We start from the raw sequence: 22,969 nt of genomic DNA, 5'->3' as shown, positions 1-22,969 counted from the left end.
GAGCACAGGGCGCCAGTGGCGAATTTGCCAATCTTGCTGTTCTCTGGCAAATGCCAAACGTCCTGCACGGTGTTGGGATGTAAGCACAACCCCCACCTCTGGACGTCGGGCCCTCATACCAATGCACATTTGTGGCCTGCTGGAGGTCATTTTGCAGGGCTCTGGCAGTGCCCCTCCTGCTCCTCCTTGCACAAAGGCGGAGGTAGCGGTCCTGCTGCTGGATTGTTGCCCTCCTACGGCCTCCTCCACGTCTCCTGATGTACTGGCCTGTCTCCTGGTAGCGCCTCCATGCTCTGGACACTACGCTGACAGACACAGCAAACCTTCTTGTCACAGCTCGCATTGATGTGCCATCCTGGATGAGCTGCACTACCTGAGCCACTTGTGTGGGTTGTAGACTCCGTCTCATGCTACCACTAGAGTGAAAGCACCGCCAGCATTCAAAAGTGACCAAAACATCCGCCAGGAAGCATAGGAACTGAGAAGTGGTCTGTGGTCAACACCTGCAGAACCACTCCTTTATTGGGGGTGTCTTGCTAATTGCCTATAATTTCCACCTGTTGTCTATTCCATTTGCACAACAGCATGTGAAATGTATTGTCAATCAGTGTTGCTTCCTAAGTGGACAGTTTGATTTCACAGAAGTGTGATTGACTTGGAGTTACATTGTGTTGTTTAAGTGTTCCCTTTATTTTTTTGAGCAGTGTATGTTTACACACTCCCAGGAATGTCATGCATGATGGATCACTAGCTTCCCTACAGAAAATACACTAACCTACACACTTCTATATTACCTGGACCAGCCACTCTTAAATATCACCTGGGCCAGCCACTCCTAAATATCACCTTGGCCAGCCACTCTTAAATATCACCTGGGCCAGCCACTCCTAAATATCACCTTGGCCAGCCACTTTTAAATATCACCTGGGCCAGCACAGGTGAAACACCTCCCGACTAATGAGATGGACAAGCCAACACAGGTGAAACACCTCCCGACTAATGAGATGGACAAGCCAACACAGGTGTAACACCTCCCGACTAACGAGATGGACAAGCCAGCACAGATGTAACACCGACTAACTAGATGGACAAGCCAGCACAGATGTAACACCGACTAACGAGATGGACAAGCCAGCACAGGTGTAATACATACTTACTAACAAGGTGACACCAATCGGTGCACCCTATGTGCGAACATGCTGCCTCCAAATATAAATGAAAAAAACAAAACCGGTAACAAAATAAATAAATATATATATATATATATATATATATATATATATATATATATAGTTAAAGGAATAAGTCAAATTTGTTTCAAATTCACTGTCTTCTTGGTAAGCAACTCCAGTGTATATTTGGCCTTGTGTTTTAGGTTATTGTCCTGCTGAAAGGTGAATTAAATCTCCCAGTGTCTGGTGTGAAAGCAGACTGAAGCAGGTTTTCCTCTAGGATGTTTCCTGTGCTTAGCTCCATTCTGTTTAATTTTTAACCTGAACAACTCCCCAGTCCTTAATTATTACAAGCATACCCATAACATGATGCAGCCACCACTATGCTTGAAAATATGGAGAGTGGTACTCAGTAATGTGTTGTATTGGAATTGCCCGAAACATATCACACTGACTAGATCAGTCACTTCGTTCACAGTCGCTGCTGTCCTTGTCTGTTCCTAAGGCTAGAACTGAGATGGGGGAACAATATTTTTCCCATAATGCCCCTTCATCCTGGAACATGCTTCAAAAGATATTAAAGTTAGGGGAGTTAGTGTCCTGCCTGTTTTTAAGACTCTGATCGACAACACTGTTTGTGATAGCTGCAGTTCTTTCTAATATTCAATTGTATCCATCCGTAACTTGGGACACTTTGTATTTTGGGTGTATTTTGTAAATGTTTAATGTAAACGCTGCTATTTCCCTGTTTTGCCTTCTTACCAGGTTACCCTCGCAAAAGAGGTTCTTAACCTCAATGGGTCTTACCTGGTTAAATAAAGGTTAAATAAATCAATAAAAAAGTTGTATTCAGGACAAAAAGTGGATAGGTTTTCCACATTTTTACCAGTATTACTTCAGTTAGCCTTGTTGCAAACAGGATGCATGTTTTGGAATATTTGTATTCTGTACAGGCTTCCTTCTTTTCACTCTGTCATTTAGGTTAGTATTGTGGAGTAACTACAATGTTGTTGAACCATCCTCAGTTTTCTCCTATCCCAGCCATTAAACTCTGTAACTGTTTTAAAGTCACCATTGGCCTCATGGTGAAATCCCTGTGTAGTTTCTTTCCTTTCTGGCAACTGAGTTAAGGACGCCTGTATCTTTGTAGTAACTGGGTGTATTGATACACCATCCAAAGTTTAATTATTAACTTCACCATGTACCATATAGGTGAAATGTAATATGTAAAATGTATGTAAATGTAACCAAAAAGCTGTAAAACAAAAAAATATATATTTTTGTCATCCGAAGATGGGGGTTGATGGATGGGTTGATTAAAAAATAAAATAATAATAATACAAACGTCACCATGCTGAAAGGGATATTCAATGTCTGTTTTTTTTATACCAATCTACCAATTGGTGCCCTTCTTTGCGAGGTATTGGAAAACCTCCCTTGTCTTTGTGGTTGAATCTGTTTGAAATTGTGTTTTAATGGGTCCATGCAACTTATTATGTGACTGATTAAGCACATTTTTACTCATGAACTGATTTAGGCTTGCCATAACAAAGGGGTTGAATACTTATTTTTTATTAATTTGTCAAAATTTCGGCAAACATAATTCCACTTTGATTTATGGGGTATTGTGTGTAGGCCAGTGACAAACAAATCTAAGTGTTATCCTGTAACAACAGAATGTGGAAAGAGTCAAGGGGTGTGAATACTTTCTGAAGGCACCGTATATGTCACTGAGCAGACCCTTTTATCGAAAGCGCCTAACAGTTTGTGACGCGTGTTAATTGAACTCATTTCTTCAGCACCATGCTCGTACCAAGTGAGTCACACAGAACCGAGTGAATTAACAGTAGTAGAGGTCAACCCTTCTATAAAGCATGCTTGATGACATCTTTCCTGAATTAAGCATTTTGATACAATCACCTCAAAACCAAAGACGGACTAGGATTGATCCAGCATAATGGGCACCAACCATATGGGCACACAGTGTGGATGAGCCTGCCTGCTGAGATGAACGCTGTCCTTGTCTATACATTCACTCAAGTCACGACTCGGTTCGGACGCTACAGACGGTTTAGTGACAAGACCGATTTTTGGGATGTCTCCTGGTCTGATACACAGCGCTGTAGCTCTGCGGTTGAAAGTGGCGAAAAAATTACATCTTTACCTTAAACTGGCGGATTATGTTAATTAGATACTCTTAAGGATAGGAGATAAACTCAAAGAACTTTAATTGAAAGTTCATGAAGTGGACCTGTTGTTTACCTCATGGAATATTCCAAGACATCTCTTTGTTTCCTCTAGCCTTCCTCATGCCTACTCTGATCTGTGCAACGCCCCTACTCTATAGCCTGTAAAAACAAGATAACCTCCTAAAAAGTAATTTTTAATACAAGTATTTATTTCTATTGATTGTCAGATATTTTTTAATCAAGAGAATCAAGGCCCAGAGGTAAACATCTGAAAATATTGTTCAGAAGGTTGTGCACTGCGCATGGAAAGCATTGTGCGCGTGGAGCTGTCCATGGTGCTGAATGCCATTGCATCAACAAGTAGTGAGCTTTTCATTTTCAGGCTACTCACGAGCGATATGTTGAAACTATTGGAAAAACATGACATTGGCTGACACAATCTGGTTAAAACGTTTGAAACTGCAAATAGCTTTGTAGGATAAATCGGATGTGTTACAAAAGTGTCAGAAGGGGTGACGAAATGGATCCTTGCAAGGGGGTGTCAACGCATCAGAGTCAGTGTGTGATCTTTGAGAGAGAAGAGACCAAACATGTCAACCCTATGACGTTAGTTCTGGCGCACGAATGAATTCCGAACGAATGGACGTGCGAGCCAAATTCGTGATCAGAAGACGCGGAAAGAACAAGGCGAGAACGAGGTTGGGAAATCAGGGAAGCCCGAATTTTAAAACGCTGGAATTACCAATATTTTATTTTATATTATATATTCAATTGTTATCTAGGGTGTTTTTTGTTTTTGTTTGTACTAGTCACACGTGACTTTCTGGCGAAAACTGTCTTGTAGAATTACAGTGCACGGAACTTGGTAAGATATTTTTTGATCTGGCACATTTCCGTGTGCTCAAATCATGAATGTAGTTACATATTTCAATATCATTCACTTAATGTATTGATCGGATCAGTCATTTTTAAACCATAGTGTTGCTTTATATCCTTTACAATAGGGAAGACAATAACCGGTAAAACTGAGCTACTCTTTTGGACTATTGTCTTTACGCATGGTGAACATGGAGAGGGTTATATTTGTCAGATATATGGGAACTTTTAAAGTTTAGTGACCAATAAACGAACGGTTTTCTCTCTCTCTCTCTCCGATCACTTAGGATATCATGATGCCGTTCATAAGAACCCTGGTTGTGCTGGCTGTCCTCTGCGCGCCAACCTCCAGCCTCTGTCTCAGACTGTACCAGAGCGACTCCAACCTCCTCTGTGACGATGAAATACTATCTGAGGTTCAGACGAACGACGTTCCCAGTGACGAGTTCCCAGTGTCGGAAAGCTGGGGCTCCCTCTTCAAGTCCGGAGACACTCTCTCCTCCGCAGAGTCGCGGGAGAAAAGGACTTCGACTTACCCCGCCAACTACAGGTTTCTCAGTCAGACGCAGCTAAGGAGTAAGATGTTCCAGAACAGCATAAATAATGACCGGCTAAGCAAGTTTACCCTGTCTCTAGATGTGCCCACCAACATCATGAACATTCTCTTTGACATCCAAAAGTCCAAGAACCTGCGCGCAAAAGCGGCCGACAACGCGCGTCTGATGGCGCAGATTGGACGAAGGAAGAGACAGTAGACTATCTCTCCGACGGTTGAAGCCGCTACCCTGATTATCCATTACATATTAGATTTTTCACTCTGACAAATACGTTTTGCTGGAAGTTTTATTTTTACTCAAATCGAACTTTCAGATGCAGTATTTGTGAGATGTTATTTTTTTCTGTGGGTCTGATCTAGCAAATTTAAATACGAAACATAGGGATTATTGAGATTGACTTTTCTGAAGTACAATTGGAGTGTTTACTGTACAGGACTATTATATTTTAGAATCCCTGAAATTGAAAGAAAATCAAAAGACAATTCGAGATTATTTTGAACTAGTCTACACACTGAATGATTTTAATTTCTGTTCAGAATATACATTTCAATTAATTAAAATGAAAGTACTTTCAAGATAAGGTTAGGCCCTATAAAGCTATACAACTTCTAGTCTTCCACTGGAGTGTTAAAGGTCGAACCAGGAAATGTGGTATAATGAGAGGGGTCTTTGAAATTAGATAAGGCAAATGAGGAAATATGTAAATTGCACATGCATAAAATCAGTGTGTAAACTGTAATTATCCTGTCAATGGAAATGGTTTGCATTTCCTCTCAATTGTGCCCGCGTTTTATTGGAAAAGCAAGGAATATGCATATGCTTGAAATACAGGACAGTACGGTACAATACAAATTATGTGAACAAATTGCATTCATTGAAATTCGCACGCATGTTGCGACATATTTAGTGTAAAGAGAATCGATTTAGCCTATATACCTTTGTGAATAGACGCTAGAATGTGAAATGTTTCTGAGTTATTTTAAGGTAAATGCATGGTAGCCTCAATGTTTGATCATCAAATGTCTGTTATTTTTATACACCAAGGGATTATTTTTCCTCAAATAAAAGCAGATGAATTCAACGTTGTCTTCAATAACGGCCATTTTCACATTTAGAAGGTGTTGTAATTTAGGTGTTAGGCATAATCAAGTCAGTCAGTCAGTCAGCCAATGGAAAAAACAGCTTTGTCTATATGAACTATAAATATATTATCGGCCCTATATATGCTATAGCTTTCAGGTGCGTTAAACACAGGTGCATTACACACACACACGGAGTTGGGAGTCATCAGTGACCATTACATTTCCTTGTCTCTATATTTAAGAGGCATTTAAAGATGTTATTTATTTTGACATTGTATTATATTAAAAATTGCATTTATTATGACAACAAGTGAGCCTACATGCAAACTTGAATGTGTGAACCAGCTTCAGGTTAGGGTTTTCTGTCATGAATGTTGTTCTGGAGGCAGCTCTGCAGAATGGTCACAGCCACACAGTTGAAAGATCTGATTTTATACCTAACCCCAGTGGCGACCCGTCATTGTTTTGAGCCCCACATTTTTTGGCCAAAAATTGGCTTTGCCTGTTTTGCATGTTATTTTGGCATTAATACGAGTCACATATCAGTTTGCAAACAATGTAAAAAAAAATGTATATCATTGAGTTAATAAAGCTGCATACAAACATGGCCTCTTTTTTGTTTTCTTGAGTAAGGCAGCTCCAAAATGCAGGTGTTTCAGCCTAGCTCAGTGCTTTCTGTGGTGGTGGGGCAGCCAGCAGAAAATAGAGGCATTGCGCAGTGAATTGCTCAGTGTTCTGTCACTCATGGGGACATCCCGGTAACTTTGAGAAAACACACTTTATATCAGAATTGTCTCAAAATGGCTATGCATATTCAAATCAAATCAAATGTATTTATATAGCCCTTCTTACATCAGCTGATATCTCAAAGTGCTGTACAGAAACCCAGCCTAAAACCCCAAACAGCAAGCAATGCAGGTGTAGAAGCACGGTGGCTAGGAAAACTCCCTAGAAAGGCCAAAACCTAGGAAGAAACCTAGAGAGGAACCAGGCTATGAGGGGTGGCCAGTCCTCTTCTGGCTGTGCCGGGTGGAGATTATAACAGCACAGGGCCAAGATGTTCAAATGTTCATAAATGACCAGCATGGTCAAATAATAATAATCACAGTGGTTGTAGAGGGTGCAACAAGTCAGTAACACAAGAGTAAGTGTCAGTTGGCTTTTTCATAGCCGATCTTTGAGAGTATCTCTACCGCTCCTGCTGTCTCTAGAGAGTTGAAAACAGCAGGTCTGGGACAGGTAGCACGTCCGGTGAACAGGTCAGGGTTCCAGCAGGTCTGGGACAGGTGGCACATCCGGTGAACAGGTCAGGCTTCCATAGCTGCAGGCAGAACAGTTGGAACTGGAGCAGCAGCACGGCCAGGTGAACTGGGGACAGCAAGCAGTCATCAAGCCAGGTAGTCCTGAGGCATGGTCCTAGGGCTCAGGTCCTCCGAGAGAGAGAAAGAAGAAAGAGAGAAAGAGAGAATTAGAGAGAGCATATTTAAATTCACACAGGACACCGGAAAAGACAAGAGAAATACTCCAGATGTGACAGACAGACCCTAGCCCCCCGACACATAAACTACTGTAGCATAAATACTGGAGGCTGAGACAGGAGGGGTCAGGAGACACTGTGGCACCATCCGATGATACCCCCGGACAGGGCCAAACAGGTAGGATATAACCCCACCCACTTTGCCAAAGCACAGCCCCCACACCACTGGAGGGATATCTCCGACCACCAACTCACCATCCCGAGACAAGGCCGAGTATAGCCCACAAAGATCTCCGCCACGGCACAACCCAAGGGGGGGCGCCAACCCAGACAGGGAGACCACGTCAGTGACTTAACCCACTCAAGTGACGCACCCCTCCTAGGGACGGCATGGAAGAACACCAGTAAGCCAGTGACTCAGCCCCTGTAATAGGGGCAGAGGCAGAGAATCCCAGTGGAGAGAGGGGAAACCGGCCAGGCAGAGACAGCAAGGGCGGTTCGTTGCTCCAGCCTTTCCGTTCACCTTCACACCCCTGGGCCAGACTACACTTAATCATAGAACCTACTGAAGAGATATGTCTTCAGTAAAGACTTAAAGGTTGAGACTGAGTCTGCGTCTCTCACATGGGTAGGCAGACTATTCCATAAAAATGGAGCTCTATAGGAGAAAGCCCTGCCTCCAGCTGTTTGCTTAGAAATTCTAGGAACAATTAGGAGGCCCGCGTCTTGTGACCGTAGCGTACGTGTAGGTATGTACGGCAGGACCAAATCGGAAAGATAGGTAGGAGCAAGCCCATGTAATGCTTTGTAGGCTAGCAGTAAAACCTTGAAATCAGCCCTTGCCTTAACAGGAAGCCAGTGTAGGGAGGCTAGCACTGGAGTAATATGATCAAATTTTTTGGTTCTAATCAGGATTCTAGCAGCCGTATTTAGCACTAACTGAAGTTTATTTAGTGCTTTATCCGGGTAGCCGGAAAGTAGAGCATTGCAGTAGTCCAACCTAGAAGTAACAAAGGCATGGATTACTTTTTCTGCGTCATTTTTGGACAGAAAGTTTCAGATTTTTGCAATGTTACGTAGATGGAAAAAGCTGTCCTTGAAACAGTCTTGATATGTTCTTCAAAAGAGATCAGGGTCCAGAGTAACGCCTGAGGTCCTTCACAGTTTTATTTGAGACGACTGTACAACCATCCAGATTAATTGTCAGATTCAACAGAAGATCTCTTTGTTTCTTGGGACCTAGAACAAGCATCTCTGTTTTGTCCGAGTTTAAAAGTAGAAAGTTTGCAGCCATCCACTTCCTTATGTCTAAGACACAGGCTTCTAGCGAGGGCAATTTTGGGGCTTCACCATGTTTCATTGAAATGTACAGCTGTGTGTCATCCGCATAGCAGTGAAATTTAACATTTTGTTTTCGAATGACATCCCCAAGAGGTAAAATATATAGTGAAAACAATAGTGGTCCTAAAACGGAACCTTGAGGAACACCGAAATGTACAGTTGATTTGTCAGAGGACAAACCATTCACAGAGACAAACTGATATCTATCCGACAGATTCATGACATGAGGCTAGTAGCATAGCATCTCTCCATTGAATACAGGAGGGTGAAGTCAACAACCCTCGTTGAATATTCAAAATAGGATTACAATAATGATATGTATTTTATCCACCAATCCAAACGAAGGATAGGCGGGAGCTAGACAGCCCGCTGTGCCTCTTTTTGGACAATGATCCCATTGTTGGGGCAGAGAGACATGTATCTTGTCAATATACCCATAATCTTTATTACAATTAAATTACATTTCAATTGATGGCTGCTGTGATGTCACACTGTGCTATTTCACCCAGTAGATATGAAAGTTTATCAAAATTAGATTTGTTTTCAAGTTCTTTGTGGATCTGTGTAATCTGAGGGAAATATGTGTCTCGAATATGGTCAGACATTTGACAGGAGGTTAGGAAGTGCAGCTCAGTTTCCACCTCATTTTGTGGGCAGTGTGCCCATAGCCTACGGCGGCCTCTCGCAATAGCAAGGCTATGCTCACTGAGCCTGTACATAGTCTAAGCTTTCCTTAATTTTGGGTCAGTCACAGTGGTCAGGTATTGGTGTTTTACATTGTAAACGGAGGATGCTTTTGTGAATTCTTGGTTGGTGAGCGGACCTCAGACCTCACAACCACAAAGGGCAATGGGTTCTATAACTGATTCAAGTATTTTTAGCCAGATCCTAATTGGGAGGTCGTAGAAGGCCTTTCTTGCCTTGTCTCTCAGATTGTTCACAGCTTTGTGGAAGTTACCTTGTGGTGCTGATGTTTAGGTTGAGTTATGTATAGTTTTTGTGTGCGCTACGGCAATAGTGTCTAGATGGTATTTGTGGTCCTTGCAACTGGACCTTTTTTGGAACAGCATTATTTTTGTCTTACTGAAATTCACTGTGCAGAAAATCTAGGTGCTGCTGTAGGCCCCTCCTTGGTTGGGGACAGAAGCACCAGATCATCAGCAAACAGTAGACATTTGACTTCAGATTCTAGTAGGGTGAGGCCGGGTGCTGCAGACTGTTCTAGTGCCCTCGCCAATTCGTTGAAAAGGGTGGGGCTTAAGCTGCATCCCTGTTTCACCCCACGGCCCTGTTGAAAGAAATGTGTGTGTTGTTTGCCAATTTTAACCGCACACTTGTTGTTTGTGAAAATTGATTTTATAATGTCATATGTTTTTCCCCCAACACCACTTTCGATCAATTTATATAGCAGACCCTGAGTCAAAAAGCATGAGAAGACTTTGCCTTTGTTTTGGTTTGTTTGTTTGCCAATTAGGGTGTGCAGGGTGAATACATGGTCTGTCGTACGGTAATTTGGTAAAAGCCAATTTGACATTTTCTCAGTACATTGTTATCACTGAGGAAATATACAAGTCTGCTGTTAATGATAATGCAGAGAATTTTCCCAAGGTTGCTGTTGACGCATATCCCACGGTAGTTATTGGGGTCCTTGGTTACAAATATTGGGGAAGATGCCAGAGCTGAGAATGATGTTAAAGAGTTTATGTATAGCCAATTGGAATTTGTGGTCTGTATATTTTATCATTTCATTTAGGATACCATCAACACCACAGGCCTTTTTGGGTTGGAAGGTTTGTATTTTGTCCTGTAGGTCATTCAATGTAATTGGAGAATCCAGTGGGTTCTGGTAGTCTTTAATAGTTTATTATAAGATTTGTAAATTATCATGTATATGTTTTTACTATTTGTTCTTTGTTATATTGTTATATTGCCAAAAAGATTGGAGGTGGTTTATCCATACATCTCATTTTGGATAGATAAATCTTTGTGTTGTTGTTCGTTTAGTGTGTTTCAATTTTAGATTCTATGGATTCTTCAATTACATTGAGCTGATTTCTGACGTGCTGTTCCTTCTTTTTCCGTAGTGTATTTCTGTGTTGTTTTAGTGATTTACCATAGTGAAGGCGTAGGCTCAGGTTTTCTGGGTCTCTATGTTTTTGGTTAGATAGGTTTCTCAATTCCTTTCATAGGTCTTTGTATTCTTCATCTAACCATTTGTCAATGTTGTTAAGTTTCTTAGGTTGTCTGCATTTTTAGATTTGTTAGGGAAGCTAAAATGTTAAATATACTGTTTAGGCTTTCTGCTGCCAAGTTTACACCATCTTTGTGAGGGAATATTTTCACCTCCAGGTAGGTGTTTGTCCCCCTGTGTGCTGAGTGTCGGGTTCTTGTCCAGTTCTGGCATTTAGGTTGCCACAGACTAGTACATGTCCCTGGGCCTGAAATGGTTGATCTCCCCCTCTGGATGGAGAAGCTGTCATCGTTAAAGTATGGGGATTCAATTGGGGGATATAGGTAGCACACATGAGGACATTCTCTGTTTAGATAAATTCCTTATTCATTTCTAGCCAGATGTAAAATGTTCCTGTTTTTACTAATTTAATAGAGTGGGTTATGTCTGCTCTATATCAAATTAGCATACCACCTGATTCTCTTCCCTGTTTCACACCTGGTAGTTTGGTGGTTGGGACTACCAGCTCTCTGTAACCTAGAGGGCAACCAGTGGGTCCTTCTCTTCTATACCATGTTTCTTTTAGGATGATAACAAATATTTTTTATAACTAAACACAGATAGACCACAGCCTGTCATTTCAAATGGAAACAAATGAGTCATAGTGGGTAGAACCAACAAGGAGGTGGGCAGAGCCAAGCACGAGCTAGCGAGATCCTATTGGCGCATTCTTGCAGGCATCTGCATATTTCCGTTAGGGAACCCCTCCTCTGTGAAGTACACGTGTTCAATATCTAAATTCGCCTTTGCACTCCTAAACAACGTGATTTTTACAAACTTTTGCAAAGGGTAAAGTCTACAATACCTAGTCCACTCTGTTCATTACAGATTTTAGTTTTGGGAACAGTATTGATCACATTTTTCATAGATGAGAAAATGTGCAGAATGACAGCCAAAATGAATCTCTTTCCATCTTCTCCCTGGCTCCTGAGTGGCACACTGGTCTAAGGCACTGCATCTCAGGGCTAGAGGGGTCACTACAGACACCCAGGTTTGAATCCAGGCTGTATCACAACTGACTGTGATTGGGAGTACCATAGTGTGGTGCACAATTGGTCCTGTGTTGTCTGAGTTTGGCTGGTGTAGGCTGTCATTGTAAATAAGAATTTGTTCTTAACTGACTTGCCTGGTTAAAACCTGTTGGGGCTACAGGTTAGCAATGAACCCCGAGCCGGGATTGCTAACAAGGCTGGAAATTCAAAACATCAAAAAATCTAATAATTTCAATTTCTCAAACAATCAACTATTTTACACAATTTAAATGATAAACATCTCCTTAATCTAACCACATTGTTCGATTTTCAAAGAGGCTTTACGGCCAAAAGCATAAAGTTAGATTATGTTAGGACAGTACATAGCCACAAAAGTACAAACATCCATTTTCAATTCAAGGTCAGGCGTCACCAAAAGCAGAAACCAGCTAGAATTATGCACTAACTTTTGTCAATCTCCATCAGATGACACTCCTAGGACATTATGTTATACAATACATGCATTTTTTGTTCCATCAAGTTCATATTTATATCCAAAAACAGCATTTTACAGTAGCGTGAAATTCAGATTTTTTCTTCTCTGAAATGCTTCCGGTGAACATAACAAAATTACTATTCGAAAACATTGGTAAATTATAATATTGTCATTCAAAGAATAATATATTATCATCTCGTAATTGCTACCGAATGGCCAGATCTCAAAATAACTTTACTGGGAAATCACATTTTGCAATAAACGGGGTGCTATGCTAAGAACAACAGGCTATGCTATACAGTTAGCATAATCTAAAATCGATAATAACATTGTAAATATCACCTTACCTTTGATTATCTCCATCAGAAGGCAGGCATCCCAGGTCCGGAAGGCATCCCAGGTCGGAACAATGTGGTTTCTTTTGACAAAGTTCATAATTTATGTCCAAATAACACCAAGTACTTAGCGTTCATTATGCTCCCACAAAGCGTGGTGGGGGAGTGTAAAATCATGCGAAAAGCTAAAAAAACCTAGTAAATAATCTATTTATGTTCGTTCAAACATGTCAAATGTTGTTTAGCATTAATCTTTTGGTCCATTTTTAACGTTAAACATCAGTAATATTTTCACACAACCTATCCTATGTCTAGATAAACAATGAAGACAAACTCACGTTTCTCAGATTTATGCGGCGCAGGCTAAAAATGAAGTGATGACATGTCAACTTCCTTGGATTCTAATTTGCTCTCTGTTTATCATAGACGCTTCAAACAACTTTATAAAGATCGTTGACATCTAGTGAAGCCGTAGGTGTTGCGAAATGAATCCTTTCTCACTATGGTATCTATAAAACAATGACACTAAATAGTACAGTCACAAAAATTCACATTTTTTTTTATCTATTTTTCTACAGGTTTTTTCCCTGCAATATGAGTTTTGTTATACTTACAGACACCATTCAAACTGTTTTAGAAAATTCCAGAGTGTTTTCTATCCGAATGTGTTAATAATATTCATATCCTAGCTTCTGAGTTGGTGTAGGAGGCAGTTAAAAATGGGCACATATTTTTTTCAAAATGTCTCAATACTGCCCCCGAGCCCCAACAGGTTTTAAGTTATATTTATGTTTAATCTCCCACTGCCGGCCAGTGGGCTTCCTCTCACTACCATATGTGGTAGTGAGTGGAAACGCCAAGCAGATGCTTCACATTTGTCTCATTGTTCTATCTGTGATGACACTTTCTGTATTTCCAATTTCTTTGATTAAGTCTGTATTCCTGCTCTTTAGGCCAAAGGGAGATGACCTCAGACCTTGTATTTTCCAGGATGAGATAGTAAAAGCGTTGTATTCCATAGTGTCTAGTCTTGTTTTCATGTGGTTTATTCTCGGAACACTACAGTAGGTGTGAGCAGATCATGTTGAGTATCTGATACATACTGTAGATCGCAGGATGGGGCAAACCATCATCTATGCCAGTGTTCACCAACCGGTCGATCGCGATCGACGTGTCGATCTCCAAGGCAGTTCTAGTCGACGCGATAAAGCCTTGTGTTCCTAAAAAAAATTGTATTAGTGTCTGGCTGTTGGTGGTAGGTAGGCAAACTGTTGCCATTTCATGTGTTTGAAGGTACAAACTCCCACCACTTCCCCGTGGGCCTGGAGAGGAAATCAAGTGCAGTATGGTACTGCTGGCCAATCAGATTGCTCAGATGACCGAGTCTGCAGTAAGGTAGCAGGCATAAAAGAAAGCTTCGGCAAAATTGATACTGTGAGATTTCAAAACGTTTAAAACCATGACTATAGAGAAACTGCCAACGAATACAGCAAAGAGCTGCTGTTTTTATGAGTGAGTTGATGTTTAAGTTCTTACTCGGCACTGTCAACACTTTGTATTCAACACTTTTATAACCCATAAAATGTGCGTTCTTCCTGTTTCCACTCAACGCTACAACAAGCAGTGCAGCGGTAATGAATGAGTAGGAAAGTGTATTGATAGGCTCGCGTTGTTGTTATAATTAGCGGCTTGGGTCTTTTTTAATATTGAGGAATATTTCACTTTCTCTGGTCATAGGAGTAACAAAATGAATTTGTGCATGAGGCAGAAATAATGCAGTGCGACGCGTGTTTCGCCATCAGCTGGAAGACTGTGTCCCTTTTTGGTCAGTGTCAGTGGAGGAAAGGGAGAGCGGAGGGATGTTGAGAGACGGACCCTCAGTCTGCTGCTCTCTCCCTCAGATGCAGGCACGATCAGCCCAGTAAAATAAAAATAAAATGATTTAAATGTATGCTCACTCAGCTGTGCCTCACAAGTAATACAACAATGGATCTATTACTAGTGTGATCATATAGCCTACCTCAAATTTTGAAATATAATTTTCCCGAACAATGCATTGGCAGGTCAATTCAAGCAAAGCCAGTATGCGGTGATAATGTATTGGGCCTATAGCTTACTGCACAAACCTCATTGCTACAGTACTGTTTTTTAATTGGTTAATGTTGCATAGGCTTACATGTTTTAAGTCATGTTAATAAAAAATCAGAGCGGTAGATCTCGGCATGCATTTTGACTCAGAAAGTGATCTTGACTCAGAAAAGGTTGGTGACCACTGATCTATCTATGCGCAGCTCACTACTCCCCCTACTGCAAATCATTACATTTGACGTCATTTCCGTCGACATGGACACACACACACACACACACACGACAGGAAGGTTGCATTTGGCGACGTGGAAGTGACTAGTCGTCTGTTGTGAGGCTGTACACCAACCACACTGATCCACAAACATTCCGTAACAATGATAAAGAAATTTGACAAGAAGGACGAAGAGTCTGGTAAGATAAATTAAGTGTAAAGAAGTCAATATAGCTACTTGGAAATAGGTAACGTTTTTTGCCAAATAGTTACCGCTGACGTTAGCTAGCATTCTAGCTAGGTAACGTTAACTACACTAAGTTGGTATTCGTTTGGTGGATATTTTTTGTTGTTGTCAAATAGACGTGTCTGTCATTGTTCTTCACACTAGCTACATGTGTGTATTTGTTGAGCAGATATGTCAATTGCCTGCTAGCTAGCTTAAAGCGTCTCTTATCTGTCAAATTAGCTCGCAAACTAGGTAAACTAACGTTAGTTGGTTATGAAGGCTACGTTAACTGTGCCTAGTAAAACATACACATTCTTCTTTGGCTGTGCCGTGTAAAATCAGATGTGTCTATCGAGTGTACCGTATACTGGTAGTTAGCTAGCTAATTTAGCTCATTTAAAAACTGTCAATGTCGTCTTGCTCACTCAAGCTTGTTGACCATAACTAAACGAGGTTTAAGCTACTACCTAAGTTATCTAGTTACGAAATCCACATTCAACACGATATAGTAATGACGCGTAGTAAGCGAAGCTACCTAGTTAGTCTTTATAGTTTGACAATCCAATTTTGTATTAATGTGTCTGTTTTTTTCTCTTTGCTGCAACAATTAGGAAGTGGATCTAACCCATTCCAGCATCTTGAAAAGAGTGCAGTATTGCAAGAGGCTCGTATCTTCAACGAGACTCCAATCAACCCCAGAAGATGTCTCCACATCCTCACCAAGATCATTTACCTACTCAACCAGGTGAGAAACAAACCCATAACATGCAAACCAATTGCATGTATACCCTTTGATATTAACAGAAGATGTTTTTATGTTCTGTCTAGGGGGAGCACTTTGGAACTATGGAGGCGACCGAGGCCTTCTTCGCAATGACCAGGCTCTTCCAGTCCAATGATGTGAGAATAAGTTATTGCTTTGGGTTTCATTAAATTATTGCTGATCATACAAGTAAACAACATTATCGACAGAACATACCGCAACATGATAACATAAACTCACAACCACTAACTTCAAACAGGTCCAACTAGTGCCTTTAAATTAGTATTCAATGAGTAGTGTTGTGATTGACATATTGTAAAAGATGTGGCGCATAGTGTTTTTGTATAGCATTATCTGCTTTTTGAAAATGTCTCTCTGTATTCCTTCAGCAAACCCTGAGAAGGATGTGCTACCTGACCATCAAGGAGATGGCCAACATCTCTGAGGATGTCATCATTGTCACCAGCAGCCTGACCAAGGACATGACTGGCAAGGAGGATGTGTACAGAGGACCTGCCATCAGAGCTCTCTGCAGGATCACGGATGTCAGTCTGTCTGTCTCTCTGTCTCTGTTTCTCTCCCTGCTTTTTATTAGGCTGTTTTTTCTTTTTGTTTCCATTCTGATAGCTGAATAGTATTTTATTTTTTACATCCAGCTAACATTGTGTTATTGTAATTGGACTAAACCTATGCTTTTTGGTCAATAAACTCAAGCCCTACTTTGTAACTCTGTCCTACAGACCACCATGCTGCAGGCCATTGAGAGATACATGAAACAGGCCATCGTTGACAAAGTGCCCAGTGTGTCCAGCTCTGCCCTGGTCTCCTCTCTGGTAAGAAATTAGCCTCACAGCGCCTGGATGTCTCAAGGTGGCTGTGTCATTTGTAAGTATTCCCAGTGCTTTGTGGGTAATGTGTTTTGTGTGTGTCTGTAGCACATGGTTAAGATGAGCTACGACGTGGTGAAGCGCTGGGTGAACGAGGCACAGGAGGCAGCTTCCAGTGACAACATCATGGTCCAGGTGGGTTACACACACTCTGTTGATAACATGTTCATTAGGCACCAAGCAGAAGAAAGAACCTCTGTTTTACTGTTTTCTTCACTCATTCAATATGAAATACACTGGACAAGGTTTGGATATGTTGTTCCCTAATGAACACAACCCGGGTAAGTTGAAAGAGAGTCACTTCCACTGTGACCTGTCTGTGATTCCCCCCAGTACCACGCTCTGGGCCTGCTGTACCACCTGCGGAAGAATGACCGACTGGCCGTATCCAAGATGCTCAACAAGTTCACCAAGTCTGGCCTCAAGTCCCCCTTTGCCTACTGCATGCTCATCCGCATCGCCAGCAAGCTGTTGGAGGAGACCGAGGCAGGGTAGGTAGCACCATGGAAGCACTGTCACGCAGACCGAGGCAGGGAAGGTAGCACCATGGAAGCTCTGTCACGTAGACCGAGGATGGGTTAGGTGGCACCATGGAAGCACTGTCACGCAGACCGAGGCAGGGTAGGTGGCACCATGGCAGCACTGTCACGCCGTCCGAGGCAAGATTAGGTGGCACCATGGAAGCACAGTCACGCAGACCGAGGCAGGGTAGGTCGCACCATGGAAGCACTGTCACGCAGACTGAGGCAGGTTAGGTGGCACCATGGAAGCACTGCCACGCAGACCGAGGCAGGGTAGGTGACATCATGGAAGCACTGTCACGCAGACCGAGGCAGGGTAGAGGGCACCATGGAAGCACTGCCACGCAGGGTAGGTGGCACCATGGAAGCACTGTCACGCAGACCGAGGCAGGGTTAGGTGGCACCATGGAAGCACTGTCACGCCGAGGCAGGGTTAGGTGGCACCATGGAAGCACTGTCACGCAGACCGAGGCAGGGTAGGTGGCACCATGGAAGCACTGTCACGCAGACCGAGGCAGGGTTAGGTGGCACCATGGAAGCACTGTCACGCAGACCGAGGCAGGGTAGGGCAAACCATGGAAGCACTGCCACGCAGGGTTAGGTGGCACCATGGAAGCACTGTCACGCAGACCGAGGCAGGGTTAGGTGGCACCATGGAAGCACTGTCACGCAGACCTCGGCAGGGTAGGTGGCACCATGGCAGCGCTGTCACGCAGACCGAGGCAGGGTAGGTGGCACCATGGAGCGCTGCCACGCAGACCGAGGCAGGGTAGGTGGCACCATGGGCACTGCCACGCAGACCGAGGCAGGGTAGGTGACACCATGGAAGCACTGCCACGCAGACCGAGGCAGGGTAGGTGGCACCATGGAAGCACTGCCACGCAGCCGGGTTAGGTGGCACCATAGAAGCACTGTCACGCAGACCGAGGCAGGGTAGGTGGCACCATGGAAGCACTGTCACGCAGACCGCGGCAGGTTAGGTGGCACCATGGAAGCACTGCCACGCACACCGAGGCAGGGTAGGTGACACCATGGAAGCACTGTCTCGCAGACCTCGGCAGGGTAGGTGGCACCATGGAAGCACTGCCACGCAGACCGAGGCAGGGTAGGTGGCACCATGGAAGCACTGCCACGCAGACCGAGGCAGGTTAGGTGGCACCATGGAAGCACTGCCACGCAGACCTCGGCAGGGTAGATAAACACTGTCATGGACTGTTTACTTGAATGAGTTTTCTAGACTGTACAGTGGGTTGGTGTCTAGTATTCTCTTTCATTGATATGAATAGTTTTTATTCAACACCAGGGGAAGTGATCTGTATAGTGGCATCATGCATTTTACATTTTTGATTTATTTAACCTTTTATTTAACTAGGGAAGTCAGTTAAGAACAAATTCTTATTTACAATGACGGCCTACCAAAAGGCCTCCTGCGGGGACGGGAGCCTGGGATTAAAAATGTAAAAAATAAATATAGGACAAAACACACATCACGACGAGAGAGACAACACTACATAAAGAGAGACCTAAGACAACAACAAGGCAGCAACACATGACAACACGGTACAGTAGCAACATAACAACAACATGGTAGCAACACAACATGGTAGCAGCGCAAAACATGGTACAAACATTATTTGGCTCAGACAACGGCACAAAGGGCAAGAAGGTAGAGACAACAATATATCACACAAAGCAGCCACAACTATCAGTAAGAGTCCATACACATGGCAGCGGAGGACACAGAATATACAGTGTCAAATTTGACTTTATAAACATATTGGTATATTTTTGTCTTCCTGTGTGTGGCGTTGTAATACAAAGGTTTGGCTATTTTCTGTTTGTAGACATGACAGTCCCCTGTTTGACTTCATTGAGAGCTGTCTGAGGAACAAGCATGAGATGGTGGTGTACGAGGCAGCCTCAGCCATAGTCCACATGCCCAACTGTACTGCCAGAGAGCTGGCCCCCGCTGTCTCTGGTGAGTCTCTGGAATTACAGACACTTTGGTAAATACACCTTGTTTTCTGGTGTCCACACGTGGGTACCTACCTGTAGAAATAGATGCTAGAGGTTGTAGTATCCTATGAACCTAGTACTTCTGGTTTTACCACTTGACTGTCTGTTAATGTGTTTCTCCAGTCCTGCAGCTGTTCTGCAGCTCTCCCAAAGCAGCCCTGAGATACGCAGCCGTCAGGACCCTCAACAAGGTGGGTCTCCACTTATCCATGCTCTTCATTACTCTGAGTTACCTGTGTTTTACATTGAGTATACTGTATTTACAACCGCATTCCCCGTTCGTCCACCAGGTGGCAATGAAGCACCCGTCGGCCGTGACGGCGTGCAACCTGGACCTGGAGAACCTGATCACAGACTCGAACCGCAGCATCGCCACGCTGGCCATCACCACGCTGCTGAAGACGGGCAGCGAGAGCAGTGTGGACCGCCTCATGAAACAGATCTCCTCCTTCGTCTCTGAGATCTCTGACGAGTTCAAGGTGAGGAAGAGGATGTGTTTTAGTTTAATGTGTTGTTTTTCCTCAATGATATGCTCTTGTTTTCCCCCCTCTGCAATACTTTAGTTGAATTATTTAGGAATTGAATTAGTCGGATAATCAATTAGAATACACTCAATATGTAATTCCCCCACAAAAAAAATATTTGTAGGAAGTTATACTATATTTTAAACAAACCACAACTACTTTAATCTATTTCCAAATGGGGTATTATTTCACCAAAGTCAAGTCCTATCCTCTGACTGCTGAGTGTGTTTCAGGTGGTGGTTGTACAGGCCATCAGTGCCCTGTGTCAGAAGTATCCCAGAAAGCACAGCGTCATGATGAACTTCCTGTCCAACATGCTCCGAGACGACGTGAGTGGAACACCCTGACTGAGCAGCCTAATGTCTTTTTTCACTGATGTGTAGGACAAGAGAACCTATTGAAGAACATTTATGTCCTTCACACTGCCATGAAACCATCTGGATTACAGACTAACAGGAGCTCTTTGGCCAACTCTGGCACATTTACATTGATATGACCACTCAGTTTTCTGATTTAATGTACGGCTGTCCCTGAAACACAAATTCTTTAAATGATGCCTCTCCTCTCAGGGTGGCTTTGAGTACAAGCGGGCCATCGTGGACTGCATCATCAGCATCATCGAGGAGAACCCAGAGAGCAAGGAGACGGGGCTGGCCCACCTGTGTGAGTTCATCGAGGACTGTGAGCACACGGTGCTGGCCACCAAGATCCTCCACCTGCTGGGCAAGGAGGGCCCGCGCACGCCCTCGCCATCCAAGTACATCCGCTTCATCTTCAACCGCGTGGTGCTGGAGAGTGAGGCCGTCAGAGCCGGTGTGTTAACCCCTGCTGGCCTGGAGTTGTATAGCATGTGTGAGAGACAGAGTTGTGTGTGTGTCTGGGTGCAACATGAATGGTAGTTCTGATAAGTCTGTTGGGATTGGCTCAATTAACTGGTGACATCACCAACCATGAAAGGCTCAATTCACTAATATGAAGACAAATGGTATTGGGCTTTTCAACAGAAACTCACTGTTAATCTTGAAGGGTTCAAACTAATGTGGGTTACCACGTTGTTTGTACACATTGTGTGTAATGACTAAGCTCCTTTCTCGTCCCTGTAGCTGCGGTCAGTGCTCTGGCTAAGTTTGGAGCCCAGAATGATGACCTTCTTCCCAGTGTGTTAGTCCTGATGCAGAGGTAGAGACAGCCTTTCACTGGCTCCCTGTCATAATGATCCATTCCCTGTGTGGTTACCACTCTAAAGTGTGTTGCCGTATGTTTCTAGGTGTATGATGGACAGTGACGACGAGGTGAGGGACAGAGCCACCTTCTACATGAACGTGCTGCAGCAGAAGCAGAAAGCCCTCAACGCTGCCTACATTTTCAACGGTGAGAACACACACTGCGCTCCTAGTCTGAACTTGAGAGCACTAGAGTGTGTGGACATATCTGGTCCAATTCAGGAAGTAAGGCTGTGTTTTTTGATTGTGGTCACTCAAACTCTCTCAGTGAATCGACACGTACAAAGATTTTTTTTTTCTTCTTCCCCATCGAACCTCAAAATGAATAAATGTATTTCCTTTATTGAACCTGTGTCTGTGTGTCTCCTCCCGTTAGGTCTGTCGGTGTCTGTCCCGGGTCTGGAGAAGTCCCTCCACCAGTACACCCTGGAGCCCACAGAGAAGCCCTTCGATATGAAGTCGGTTCCCCTGGCCAACACACCCATCACAGAGCAGAAGACCGAATTCGCTCCTGTGGCCACTAGCAAGCTTCCAGAGAAACCTGGCCCGACGCGCCAAGACATCTACCAGGGTACAGTCACCTTACTTGAAACTATCATGGCAAGACATGACGTTATCACAAGGAAACAAAACATTTGGTCTGAATTTCTGGAGTAAAAGGACCCAGTCACATTTATTTTCCAAGCTATAGCACACAATATTTTGCATGGAAACACGTTCTTAATGAACCATAGAATTCAGTCTGCTAAGAGTTATTAGCCATGGAAACCAAATATCATAGTAGCAGTGGTTGTGTACTAGTATTGTGGCATCAACAACTTCAGAGCAGCAAAAAGTTGAGGGCAGCTATAATATTGAAGTAGTTAGGACTAGGGGTGGATTCAGCTATAATATTGTAGTAGTTAGGACTAGGGGTGGATTCAGCTATAATATTGTAGTAGTTAGGACTAGGGGTGGATTCAGCTATAATATTGTAGTAGTTAGGACTAGGGGTGGATTCAGCTATAATATTGTAGTAGTTAGGACTAGGGGTGGATTCAGCTATAATATTGTAGTAGTTAGGACTAGGGGTGGATTCAGCTATAATATTGTAGTAGTTAGGACTAGGGGTGGATTCAGCTATAATATTGTAGTAGTTAGGACTAGGGGTGGATTCAGCTATAATATTGTAGTAGTTAGGACTAGGGGGTGGATTCAGCTATAATATTGTAGTAGTTAGGACTAGGGGTGGATTCAGCTATAATATTGTAGTAGTTAGGACTAGGGGTGGATTCAGCTATAATATTGTAGTAGTTAGGACTAGGGGTGGATTCGGCTATAATATTGTAGTAGTTAGGACTAGGGGTGGATTCGGCTATAATATTGTAGTAGTTAGGACTAGGGGTGGATTCGGCTATAATATTGTAGTAGTTAGGACTAGGGGTGGATTCGGCTATAATATTGTAGTAGTTAGGACTAGGGGTGGATTCGGCTATAATATTGTAGTAGTTAGGACTAGGGTGGATTCGGCTATAATATTGTAGTAGTTAGGACTAGGGGTGGATTCGGCTATAATATTGTAGTAGTTAGGACTAGGGGTGGATTCGGCTATAATATTGTAGTAGTTAGGACTAGGGGTGGATTCGGCTATAATATTGTAGTAGTTAGGACTAGGGGTGGATTCGGCTATAATATTGTAGTAGTTAGGACTAGGGGTGGATTCAGCTATAATATTGTAGTAGTTAGGACTAGGGGTGGATTCGGCTATAATATTGTAGTAGTTAGGACTAGGGGTGGATTCG

General features: G+C 43.0%; 2 protein-coding genes across 2 annotated transcripts; both read left to right on the top strand.

The window, feature by feature from the left end:
- The first annotated feature begins 4,032 nt into the window (after nt 1–4,032).
- On the top strand, nt 4,033–5,032 carry LOC123732818 (urocortin-3-like). Its single transcript, XM_045712114.1, has 2 exons — nt 4,033–4,226; nt 4,525–5,032. The coding sequence occupies exon 2, from the start codon at nt 4,531–4,533 to the stop codon at nt 4,990–4,992; it is 462 nt and encodes a 153-aa protein (XP_045568070.1). The 5' UTR covers nt 4,033–4,226; nt 4,525–4,530; the 3' UTR covers nt 4,993–5,032.
- Nucleotides 5,033–15,095: 10,063 nt separating this feature from the next.
- LOC123732814 (coatomer subunit gamma-2) lies at nt 15,096–21,860 on the top strand. The gene is made up of 15 exons (XM_045712109.1): nt 15,096–15,225; nt 15,866–15,999; nt 16,083–16,154; nt 16,407–16,562; nt 16,758–16,850; nt 16,953–17,039; nt 17,238–17,395; nt 19,270–19,403; nt 19,565–19,632; nt 19,732–19,920; nt 20,199–20,294; nt 20,535–20,778; nt 21,069–21,144; nt 21,233–21,336; nt 21,565–21,860. Exons 1-15 carry the CDS (start codon nt 15,189–15,191, stop codon nt 21,843–21,845), a joined length of 1,929 nt encoding a protein of 642 aa, XP_045568065.1. The 5' UTR covers nt 15,096–15,188; the 3' UTR covers nt 21,846–21,860.
- The last annotated feature ends 1,109 nt before the right edge of the window (nt 21,861–22,969 follow it).

This window comes from Salmo salar, unplaced genomic scaffold, assembly GCF_905237065.1.
Source record: "Salmo salar unplaced genomic scaffold, Ssal_v3.1, whole genome shotgun sequence".
NCBI classification, from domain to species: domain Eukaryota; kingdom Metazoa; phylum Chordata; class Actinopteri; order Salmoniformes; family Salmonidae; genus Salmo; species Salmo salar.
This window is presented reverse-complemented; position numbering and strand designations above follow the sequence as displayed.